Here is a 12,874-nt window from a genome sequence, read left to right as displayed (position 1 = left end):
CTAGTTAATAATCAAACTAGAACTCGTTAATAATCAAACTGGAACTAGTTAATAATCAAACTAGAACTCGTTAATAATCAAACTAGAACTCGTCAATAATCAAACTAGAACTCGTCAATAATCAAACTGGAACTCGTTAATAATCAAACTAGAACTCGTTAATAATCAAACTGGAACTAGTTAATCAAACTAGAACTAGTTAATAATCGAACTAGTTAATAATCAAACTAGAACTCGTTAATAATCAAACTGGAACTCGTTAATAATCAAACTAGAACTCGTTAATAATCAAACTGGAACTAGTTAATAATCAAACTAGAACTAGTTAATAATCAAACTGGAACTAGTTAATAATCAAACTGGAACTAGTTAATAATCAAACTAGAACTAGTTAATAATCAAACTAGAACTCGTTAATAATCAAACTGGAACTAGTTAATAATCAAACTAGAACACGTTAATAATCAAACTGGAACTAGTTAATAATCAAACTGGAACTAGTTAATAATCAAACTAGAACTCGTTAATAATCAAACTAGAACTCGTCAATAATCAAACTAGAACTCGTCAATAATCAAACTGGAACTCGTTAATAATCAAACTAGAACTCGTTAATAATCAAACTGGAACTAGTTAATAATCAAACTAGAACTAGTTAATAATCAAACTAGAACTCGTTAATAATCAAACTAGAACTCGTTAATAATCAAACTGGAACTCGTTAATAATCAAACTGGAACTCGTTAATAATCAAACTAGAACTAGTTAATAATCAAACTGGAACTCGTTAATAATCAAACTAGAACTAGTTAATAATCAAACTGGAACTCGTTAATAATCAAACTAGAACTCGTTAATAATCAAACTGGAACTAGTTAATAATCAAACTAGAACTAGTTAATAATCAAACTAGAACTAGTTAATAATCAAACTAGAACTCGTTAATAATCAAACTGGAACTAGTTAATAATCAAATTAGAACTCGTTAATAATCAAACTGGAACTAGTTAATAATCAAACTAGAACTCGTTAATAATCAAACTAGAACTCGTCAATAATCAAACTAGAACTCGTCAATAATCAAACTGGAACTCGTTAATAATCAAACTAGAACTCGTTAATAATCAAACTGGAACTAGTTAATAATCAAACTAGAACTAGTTAATAATCAAACTAGTTAATAATCAAACTAGAACTCGTTAATAATCAAACTAGAACTCGTTAATAATCAAACTGGAACTCGTTAATAATCAAACTAGAACTAGTTAATAATCAAACTGGAACTAGTTAATAATCAAACTGGAACTCGTTAATAATCAAACTGGAACTCGTTAATAATCAAACTAGAACTCGTTAATAATCAAACTAGAACTCGTTAATAATCAAACTAGAACTAGTTAATAATCAAACTGGAACTAGTTAATAATCAAACTGGAACTCGTTAATAATCAAACTGGAACTCGTTAATAATCAAACTGGAACTAGTTAATAATCAAACTAGAACTTGTTAATAATCAAACTGGAACTCGTTAATAATCAAACTAGAACTTGTTAATAATCAAACTGGAACTAGTTAATAATCAAACTAGAACTTGTTAATAATCAAACTGGAACTCGTTAATAATCAAACTGGAACTTGTTAATAATCAAACTGGAACTCGTTAATAATCAAACTGGAACTCGTTAATAATCAAACTGGAACTCGTTAATAATCAAACTGGAACTAGTTAATAATCAAACTGGAACTCGTTAATAATCAAACTAGAACTCGTTAATAATCAAACTGGAACTCGTTAATAATCAAACTGGAACTCGTTAATAATCAAACTAGAACTAGTTAATAATCAAACTGGAACTCGTTAATAATCAAACTAGAACTAGTTAATAATCAAACTGGAACTCGTTAATAATCAAACTAGAACTCGTTAATAATCAAACTGGAACTAGTTAATAATCAAACTAGAACTAGTTAATAATCAAACTAGAACTAGTTAATAATCAAACTAGAACTCGTTAATAATCAAACTGGAACTAGTTAATAATCAAATTAGAACTCGTTAATAATCAAACTGGAACTAGTTAATAATCAAACTAGAACTCGTTAATAATCAAACTAGAACTCGTCAATAATCAAACTAGAACTCGTCAATAATCAAACTGGAACTCGTTAATAATCAAACTAGAACTCGTTAATAATCAAACTGGAACTAGTTAATAATCAAACTAGAACTAGTTAATAATCAAACTAGTTAATAATCAAACTAGAACTCGTTAATAATCAAACTAGAACTCGTTAATAATCAAACTGGAACTCGTTAATAATCAAACTAGAACTAGTTAATAATCAAACTGGAACTAGTTAATAATCAAACTGGAACTCGTTAATAATCAAACTGGAACTCGTTAATAATCAAACTGGAACTCGTTAATAATCAAACTAGAACTCGTTAATAATCAAACTAGAACTCGTTAATAATCAAACTGGAACTAGTTAATAATCAAACTGGAACTCGTTAATAATCAAACTGGAACTCGTTAATAATCAAACTGGAACTAGTTAATAATCAAACTAGAACTTGTTAATAATCAAACTGGAACTCGTTAATAATCAAACTAGAACTTGTTAATAATCAAACTGGAACTAGTTAATAATCAAACTAGAACTTGTTAATAATCAAACTGGAACTCGTTAATAATCAAACTGGAACTTGTTAATAATCAAACTGGAACTCGTTAATAATCAAACTGGAACTCGTTAATAATCAAACTGGAACTCGTTAATAATCAAACTAGAACTCGTTAATAATCAAACTGGAACTCGTTAATAATCAAACTGGAACTCGTTAATAATCAAACTAGAACTAGTTAATAATCAAACTGGAACTCGTCAATAATCAAACTGGAACTCGTTAATAATCAAACTGGAACTCGTTAATAATCGGCGAGGCGTGGCGTGGCGAGGCGAGGCGTGTCGGGTCGGGTCGGGTCGGGTCATTTCTTTAATCTCTCTGTATCTTGGTGGAGAGCGACGGTTCTGCGGGGAGAGGCTGCTGCCACTCAGATTAGAGCAAAGCTGCAGACCGGAGCCCAGTAAGACACATGTAGTCCGTCTGGTTGCGTCCTCCAGCCGCTCTATGCTGCTCTATACCATCATCCAGTCTTTACACTTTGAACCAGAGGAGATGTGCCGCAGACGAGCGGATCGCTCTGCAAAGCAGGATTCTCACGGTCCGGAGGACTCGTGGTAGCAGGCGTCTCGCCCTCATTATTCTCCGTCTGTCACATCTAATGTCCGACCAGCAGAGTGAGGAATTCTTCAGCACCTGGTCCAGCAGCTAAATCCTCTCAGACCCTCGCTGGTACTCTGATTACATCTGACTGGAGATTGGAAAAATAATACATCAGAAATAACCTTTCAGGGGTTCATGGGCAAGTGATCGGGTTTGACAAGTGTTTCAGAACAAAATGACCTGGAACCTGGAGAGAGTCTGCTTTAATCCATCCTTCATCCATCTCCATCCATCCATCCATCCTTCATCCATCCATCCATCATCCTCCTCCTCCATCATCCATCCTCCTCCATCCATCCATCCAGCAGATGTAGCTACCTACTACGTTGGCACCTGGCCAGGTAGGTGAGTTCCTAGTTATGTAGGTAATTAGATGTCTAGATGGTTAGTGAGGTGGTAAATACCTAGTTAGGGTAGGTAGATGGGTGAGTAAGGAGGTATGTAGGGTAGGTAGGGTCTACAGGCCTTTGTGGGTACAGAGGTAGGTAGATACCTAGGTAAGTGGATAGATACCCTGTAAGGTAGGTTGGTAATATGTTTCTTGGTCGAGGCCGATGGAAGCAGGTAGTTAAATAGTTAGATCCTCAGATTGGAACAGGACGTCTAGGAAGGTGTTTGCAGGCTCTTCTGTGTCGGTAGAGTGGTAGGAAGGTAATGTCTCTCGTTCTCTCTCCAGCTTTACGGGGACGTTTCTCTCGTCTCGTCCTACCATAGTTTCTCCCACAGATTCATTTCCCCTGACTGCCCTTGAGCAAGACACAAAGAATGCTTCATGTAAATCAGGGAATATGACAAACAAAAATGTTGATTTGTGTAATTTGCAAGCAGTTGAGGTATATTTGTTTGTCAGGATTTCCTGGAGCTGTTCCTCCCAGTTTACCAACCCTGTTATGTTGCTGCTGGTAATGTTAGTTTGTTGTAATAAGTCAGTGGTGAGTCACCATGTGGTTCAGAAGAGTCCTTTACTTTGTGGAGATCTCCACTCACATGGACACAGACTGGATTTACAGTCACACCAGCAGTAAGACAACAACAACAAGGACTGACACACAGTTAGAAATGGAAAACAGGACATCTCATAAGGTGCTTCGTAATTATATGCAACAGGAATGTTATGAAAAATGTCCACGTACGTCTACACAGACACCACCGACCTATATATTCACACCATCATATAAAACAATCTACACAAAAATAGAGCAAATATTTACAGAGTGGAGACTATTTACAACGTGTGAGACGGGCTGGACGACGGAGAGCAACATATATACTGTATACTGCAAATATATAGATTTCTGCAGGATTCATGTACAAACGGAGGGATTCCCAGGGTGAAGCAGTCACAAGTGGGCCATGTGCAGCAGCTGCTCTTTGAACTGCTGCGAGTGGTGGGACAGGTCCGTGACCCTGTCCACCATCTCCTGGATGGCGGCCGTGTTGGGGTAGTTGAGGGCGGCCGTCTTGGTGGCCGTCACCACCGTCTTCAGCAGGTCGCACAGCACGTTGCTGGAGTTCATCACCCGGTTGGCCAGCTCGGGCGCGGCGGCCTGCCGGGACAGCGTGTCCCCGATGAAGACCAGTTTGTGGGCGCTGAGAATGACGAACTTGCTGTGCGCCACGAAGATGCGGGGCGGCTGGCCGGCGCGCACGCAGCCGAAGAAGGCGTCGACGGCGCTGAGCAGCGTGACGAAGTGCTGCTCGCACTGCTCCGAGTAGAAGCCCAGCAGCTGGCGGTCGCGGGCGCACATGGGGGTGGAGGGCGAGGGCGAGCAGGAGGACGGGGGGGAGGAGTCTGAGGGTGAGGCGGCGGTGACGCCCGAGTGCGAAATCCACTGCGTGATGTCGTTCTCCACGGGTTTGATCACCTCCTGCTCCAGCTTCTTGAACTGATTGATCTGTGGAGGTGGGAGGAGTCAGTCACTCTGCAGGAACACTTCCTCACCTTCACCTCTGAAACACTGAATTCATTCAGGCTGAACCTCCAAACCAGAACCGGGTCGGGTCAAACAGAGACGTCACAAAACCTGGAAGTTCATGGAAAGTTCAAACTAATAACAAACCGAAAAGGTTTCAAGCAATCTCTCACCATCTCCCCTTCGTTCCGTATATCACTCTTCCCCCCCCCCCCCCCCCCCCCCCCCCCCCCTGAACCATCTCCTCACCTGCTCCTGACCCAACTGGACTTGACTCTGCTTGATGATGTTTTCTTTCTCCAGCAACTCCTTCTGCTGACGTTCAAAGTCTTCTTTTCCCTGAAGAGGACAAAGACACAAAGACGTGATTGGATCTTTGATTCAGTTCTTCTCAATCAGATCACGTCACACTGACTGAAGAAGTTCTGGTTCTGTACCTGTAAATGTACGTAATCGTAATCCTCCATCCAGCTCTTCACACACTTCTCGCTGTTGTTCATGTTGTCTTTGTCCTGGCTGGAGGGAACCGGAAACGGTTTGGTCAGACCGCCGTAGTTGTCGTTGTCGGAGGGCGGCGAGGAGAGCGGGTGGACGGCGCCGTCGTCCGGCGTGCCGCCGTCAGCGTGCGTCCGCCTGAACAGCAGCTCGGCGTTGCTCCCTATCGTGGAGGCCAGCTGCTTGGCGTCGTCGGGCACCGTCCTGGACACCATGACGAAGCGGTCCAGGTCGTCGGTCTTGCCGTGTTGCTTCCCGGACACGCCGAGGGCGTTGAGCGCCCAGCAGCAGCCGTCCAGCAGCTGGTAGATCTGCAGGAGGATCTGCTGCGAGTCCTCCAGGCGGCCCAGCTGCCGCCGCAGCTTGCTGTGCAGGCTGGAGTCCGACAGGCTGGTGGCGTTCGCCGCCGCGCCCCGACCGAACACGATGAAGTCCCCGAGTGCCGCCCGGACACGGTCCAGCACCGTGCGGATGTCGTTGGCGTGGCGCTCCATGAAGGGAAAAGTTCTCCAGTGAGGGGACGCCGCCATCGAGTGGAGCGCCCCGACCGAGACGTCCAGCGCCTGCTGCAGGCGGTACAACCTCTGCACGGCGGCGTCCACATCCAGCGCGAGGCGGCCCTCAGAGCTGGAGCCGGTGGAGGACGAGGACGTGGACATGCTGCTGCGCGTGCTGCCGGTGCTGGAGAACGACAGGCGGTTCACGCCGTCTGTCACGTCCGCCATTGCGCGTACGTCCTGTGTGGGGACGTCGTAGATGCCTCTGCTGCCGTCCCTGTCGGCAGGCGACGCCCTGAGCTGCGAGGCCGGCAGACCCCGCGGGATGTCGTACACGTCCTGCTGAGGCCCCGCCCCTGACAGGAGGGCGGGCGGCGGCACGTCGTAGATGCCTTCGTTGGCATTGTTGTGCTGCTGATGAGGGGGCGGAGCCTCGGTGCTCGGGGGGAAGTCGTAGTGCGACTGCGAGTTCTGTGAGGGTTTGGAGATGGCGGGCGGCGGGACGTCGTAGATGCCCTCCTGCTTGTGTTTGAGAGGCTGCGGGAAGTCGTAGTTCCCCTCCTGCAGGGTGGCGGCGGTCCGGCATGGAGGCACGGCGTAGACCTGCAGGACGAGACAATCACCACGTTCACACTTCAGCTCCTCGTCTACACCACCAAGAAACGAGGCCTAAACCCCCGATCTCTCTCTGCAGTGGGGATCAGAACGGTGGATGTGACAGGAAACTTTTTCTTTGCATGTTTGTTTTTGCTTCCTAAAGAAGAATTCATATAAAATATTGAGAGCTGGCAGCTAACATCAGACACCAGAGAAAATCCCCTGAGTGTGAACCTGAACCCGAACCTGAACCTGAACCCGAACCCGAACCTGAACCCGAACCTGAACCTGAACCAGGACGTTTGTCGCTGTGGTGATCCACTGTGCAGCCTTGCGTGCATTTTATTTTTAATCACAGTGTGACACACAGAATGAATCGTCTTCAGCGTCCATCAAACGGAATCTCCTGACTGAAGAAGTGGATCCAGAGCGTTTGTTTGTTCTGCAGCTCCACATTGAGGAGGTGAGGCAGCTTCTGGCTCCTGTTGGATTCTAGATTTAAAACCTCAAACTTTCTTCCCTCAAACGCAGGAGAGGTCACCCTCAATCCTTTTAATGTTTGTGGCCTCTGAGCTCCGATCAGCCTGCAGAGACGGAGGCCTGCTGGTGGTTTCCTCAGCCTCTGGACGCTGCCGTTCCAGATCCTCTGCAGGCTGTAATTAGGAGCGACGCAAATGACAGGTCCCGGCATATTTCAGGTTATTACAAACAAACTGGTGGCGCTGAGCCTGCGGAGCTGCAGGGTTCAGACCGGCAGGCCAAGCCGCAGGAACGTCTCCAATACGCCCGCCGACGTTTTATTCAATTCATGTACAATTAGGAGAAATACGAGGAGCTGCATCAATAAAGAGGAAAGAAGAGGACTGGAAAACGCTCTCTCACCCCTTGTGAGGCCGGAGGGACGTCGTACACGCCTTGTGTCCGGGGGTCCATCTGCGAGGGAGGGACGTCGTAGATGCTCTGGTTTCTGGCTCCGCCCGGCTGAGCGCTGAACACCTGACCAGGTGGAACGTCGTACACCTGAAACACAGAAAACCCTCAGCTTCCTGCGAGCTTCACTTCAGATCCACACCTCTGACCACCAGGGGGCAGCGCAAGCCAATCCAAATCATTTTAAAACCCTTTTTTAAAACTTTTCAACTGGATTTTTTTGTCCAGTTTGTCTTTCTGCCCGTCTGGTTATCATTTAACGTTAAACCCGATAATATACAGAATTAATTTCACTTTATTTAAGTGGACTGCTTCAAACGACATTTCAGGCCAAACCTTTATTTGTCATTTTTATGGAGAAACTGGAAGAAATGTAAAGCAACATTTGACAAAATGGAGCAAAATACTTAAATGTAAAAATACTAAAAATGTATTTTGAAAAGGCGACAGCGATGCGTTTTCACTTCCAGGTTACATTGTGGTGGAAACAGGCGCTAAATATTAGAGGGATAGCCGATCTGTCTCACAAACATCCACCAACAGAAAGCCTGTAAAGAAACCTCTGGACAGTTTGTCCTACATTCTGCAAAGTATTTTATTGGGTCTTTGACGTGTGAATCTAATTTTGACCACCGGGTTAATGTTTGAGTTTTTATTGGAAGATTTAAAAGCTGATTGAAGCGGAGGCAGTTTGTTTCAAGAGACTAAAATCATTACTGCTTTTTAAAGAGTTTAGAAAACAAGCCGATATATCAGCTCGAGACGGAGAGACAAAAAAAAAAGGTGTCAAGGATCCTTTCTGAGAAAAGGAGGCCAATGAACAGGAAGTGCTTCAGAGTGAAGAGCAGAACGACTCTTCACTCTGATTAGAGTTTCACTGCTGAGCTCAACTTCCACATTTTAAATCTGCACACTCAGCAGAAACGCCCCGATAATCTAACATCCATATTTATTTTACAGTAAATCAATTTAACACAATGAGACAAAGCAGATGTTCTGCTTTTAATGCAGCTTCAGGAGTTTCACAGTTAAAGTGGAATCAAAGAGTTTCGGCCGTTTTTATTGTAGATCAGCATTAAAGAAAAGAACCTGAGCTGAACCCTTTTCCTGATATGATCCACTTTCATTGTTTTGTTGTCGGGCGGGGGTTGGGGGGGGGTGGTGGTGGTGGTGGTGGTGGGGGGGTCTGACGAGTGGATGACGTGGGAACACTCACCCCCCTGCGCCCTGCTGGGCGGGACGTCGTACAGGTCCTGCTGGTTGTGCTGTCCGGGGCTGTAACAGTAGGACTGGCCCACCCTGGTCGGGGTCACCACCTGCCGGATCACAAGCTGTCAGTGGCCGTCTCCAACACCACACACACACACACACACACACACACACACACACACACACACACACACACACACACACACACACACACACACACACACACACACACACACACACACACACACAAACAAACAACAGCTGAACACGGAGCCGCTCGGACCCCCAGAAGCTCTTTAGAAGCTGCTCCCCAAACAAAAGACTCTACATTTTCCACCAACTTCCTGAAGACATGAAAGCTTCAATGACTTTAAGGAAGCAGGTCTTATCAGGTCTCATCAGGTCTCATCAGGTCTCATCAGTGAGCTGTGTTACGTTCTCAGATTGGACAGAGTCTCAGGATAAATGATCTGGACCTAGATGGAGCCTGGCTGGCAGCAGCAGCAGACTGGTGACCTGCTCCCTCCAGCGGGGTTAGGGTTAACCTCTCACTGCAGCCGTGTGGAAACATCTGGGCTTATCACTTTAGTGACGTAATAAAAGTAAGACTTCATGTCTCTGTGAAAACAGTGAGCAGTTTGTAGAGTTTCTGCCACAAGGAGATCCTGTTAGGAGACGGAGGAGTTTTTATCAGCGTCTGTGATTTAAAGGACAAATAAAATCTTTGACACTGAGCTGCAGACCAACTGAGGGTTTAACCAACCAGACTGGAAACACGCTGCTGCCTGAGACTCTCCTGTTCATTCTATTTCCCGTCAGTGCCAATCAGCCCCTCACACCTCCAGACCCCCCCCCCCCCCCCCCCCCCCCCCCCCCCCCCGGTGGAGTCTGGTATCTCCTAAAAAGCAGAGCAGGAGACCTTCTCGCTGCGTCAGACAGACGAAGGAATGCCGGGAATGTCCCGGCTCCGTTCTGGAACCAAGCAGGGTTCATTAGCTGGGCCTGGAAAATGGGAACCACACGTCCCAGCTTCCTGGCAGAGCAGCTCGTCCCCGGAGACGTATGAGACCCGAGTCCCCCCGACACAGTCCAACTAATATCCCCAAACTTTCTCTGGGTCTGTGGAGATGTTTATCAGAGCGTGAGCAGGAGGAACCTCAACCATGATTCTGAAGAGGAGGAGGAAGAGGAAGGGGGAGGTGGTGGTTGGTAAAAGAGGCTCTAGAGGTGGAGGAAAGGGAAAGTGAGAGCAGCGGAAAACCAGTTGCCTAGTATGGAAAGGAATGTCATTCATCCGAGCCGCAGCCTGACTAACGCTGGTCCATATGGTTCTGATCAGGCCAACATGGCCGCCCTCATTCTGCACATACATCATCCCAGCAGGGCCGCGAGGTCGAAGCCGAAGCGTGACCCACGTAAATGCCCCCCACTACCAACCCCCCCACCAACACTGACCCCCCCACCAACACTGACCCCCCCACTACCAACCCTCCCAGAGACACTGACCCCCCCACTACCCATCCCCGCACCAACACTGACCCCTCCACTACCAACCCTCCCAGAGACACTGACCCCCCCACTACCCATCCCCCCACCAACACTGACCCCCCCCACTACCAACCCTCCCACCAACACTGACCCCCCCACTACCCATCCCCCCACCAACACTGACCCCCCCCACTACCAACCCCCCCACCCACACTGACCCCCCCACTACCAACCCTCCCAGCGACCCTGACCCCCCCACCACCACTGCTGACCCCCCCTGACCTCCTGTTTATTGGACGTATTCCTGTGGTTCCCCTCCGAACACCTGAACTGTGAAACACTCGGGTGACGTCAGTAACCTGCTGCAGGTCGACGCTCTGGAGTCCAACTCGTCTCGTTCTGCTCTGGAGCTCAACTAACCCAAACGTTGGTTCCTCTGTCAGTGGTTCAGTTGATTTTTTTGAAGCTTGTTGTTCATTATTAATGCTGATGGTCCTGAACAGACTGTATCTTTACTGCAGTATTACTGTGAAGGACTGAGTACTCCGCCTGCTTCACTGACTTCTTCCTCCATCATGACCTTTTTTTCTCCAGTGTTGAATTGAAACGTTTGTCTTCTTAAATTGTTCATACAATTAAGAAAGTCAGTTTGAATGCAGAAAGAATAATAATCTTATTTCATCAGTTTGTTTTACCTAAATTCAACAGTATTATTTACTTCACTCTGCACAGTTCAGTGAGCGATTGTGGTGGTGAGCTGTGTTATTGTCCCACTCTGGACGGGGCTACAGCGTCTCCGTGTCAACGATATCCAACTGGCCTGAGCGTGGCCAGCGAGCATCAGCAGGTTAATATCCAAAGTGTTTGGTTGACCTGCTCGTATAGTACTGCAGTAGAAAGGTTTTAAATCTGGTTTTTTCCGACAAGCTGCTTTGTTTTCATTGAAATGAAGTGAAACGCTGCAGTGCATAGTGATGAGACGTCTTCCTCTGTGTTGTTTAAGAACGACGAGTACAGGAGGAGGAGCAGGAGGAAGAGGAGGAGGAGGAGGAGGAGCAGGAGGAGGAGGAGGAGGAGGAGCAGGAGGAAGAGGAGGAGCAGGAGGAAGAGGAGGAGCAGGAGGAGGAGCAGGAGGAGGAGGAGGAGCAGGAGGAGGAGGAGGAGGAGGAGCAGGAGGAAGAGGAGGAGCAGGAGGAAGAGGAGGAGCAGGAGGAGGAGCAGGAGGAGGAGCAGGAGGAAGAGGAGGAGGAGGAGGAGGAGGAAGAGGAAGAGGACTGGTGTCTGACACTGCTTACTGACTGGAGGCGATGAGAGTTTAAATGTCTGGTCAACTGCAAGAAACCCGATTGGCCTGGAGAAGGTTTCACCTTCTTTATTGTGTGACGTCAGGTTAGATTTAGTTTTTGCTCCATGACGGCGTGTCGGAGTGCCGAACGTGTTCAACAGAAACCAGCAGTAATAACCTCTCCTGAATAATAATAAGCTGGAGCTCGGTGAGAAGGTCAGAGTGCCCGGCTGTGCCCCCGCTGGGTCCGGGGTGTGGGGGGCTCAGCAGCTCGTTTATTCCCGCCTCCTGTTTACCCCGCGGGCTGGAAGGTAAATGTTTACTGCCTCTAAAGACTCTGGTGTTGCCCGTTATGAGCTCTAGAAGTCAGCAGACAGCTCGAGATGGGGAACCTCACCGGGAACCTCGCCGCAGGAAAACGACTCACTTTCCAAAGACAGACGGCGTGGAAATACTTAAATCAAGACGGTCAGATTCTCTGCAGGCATGTGAGGTTGTATCGCAAAAACAGCACCACCTAGTGGCCTGGAATGCGTTTTCAGGGTACTTTTTAAAAATGACCACGTGAAGGTGAAAGTTTTCTGAAATAAAACATGTAAGAATGAAGCTGCTTGCGGTCGATGATTCTGGCCTGACGGAGCATCGGAGCGATAACATGAGGGTGAACGTGTGAAAACCTGCAGAAGTCGTGAAAAGTTTAAATCTTTCAGCAGATTTTGACTTTTAACCAAAAAGCAACTTGTTTCTGAAAAGTCTTTTCTGGAGAGATGTCTGACTCATTATCTACTTGTACTTCTTTGCACTAACCTGAAGCTAAATATTGTGATTGTCTCCGTTTCTGAATCACTGTTATTATTTTATCTTCCAGCCAAAGCAGGTCACTGTGGACAGGTTGAGGTGTTTGACTCCACAGATGTAGAAACTATTTCTTCTACCAGCAACCAACAGAACGGCCAAACACTAAAACCCTTGGTTTGTTCTGGCATCAGACTCCAGCCTGAAGAATGAGCTCAGTTTCAGAGGGTTGGATTGGGATGTAGAGTCGACTGACGTGCTGCAGAAAAGCCTGCAGCAGCTCCAGGTCTGTGGTGAACGCATGAATGAGAAGAGTTAGATTCAGCTGAAGACGACCGGGAGGTTTCAGCTTCATCCATTTTCCAACCTGAAAGC

The 12,874-nt window shown here is 46.5% G+C and overlaps 1 protein-coding gene across 1 annotated transcript in view; it reads right to left on the bottom strand.

Annotated features, from left to right (window-relative positions):
* Positions 1-4,234: 4,234 nt before the first annotated feature.
* Positions 4,235-12,874, bottom strand: part of nedd9 (neural precursor cell expressed, developmentally down-regulated 9) — a 31,822-nt gene continuing 23,182 nt past the window's right edge. Inside the window, 6 exon segments of the mRNA XM_080485497.1 lie at positions 4,235-5,185; positions 5,453-5,542; positions 5,641-6,798; positions 7,675-7,812; positions 8,939-8,941; positions 8,943-9,038. Of these exon segments, the coding sequence (XP_080341623.1) occupies positions 4,631-5,185; positions 5,453-5,542; positions 5,641-6,798; positions 7,675-7,812; positions 8,939-8,941; positions 8,943-9,038 (2,040 nt within the window). The 3' untranslated portion in view covers positions 4,235-4,630.

The sequence above is a fragment of the Lipophrys pholis genome (assembly GCF_963383615.2).
Source record: "Lipophrys pholis genome assembly, chromosome: 17".
Lineage (NCBI taxonomy): Eukaryota > Metazoa > Chordata > Actinopteri > Blenniiformes > Blenniidae > Lipophrys > Lipophrys pholis.
The sequence above is the reverse complement of the archived record's forward strand: the minus strand, read 5'-3'. Positions and strand labels throughout refer to the sequence as shown.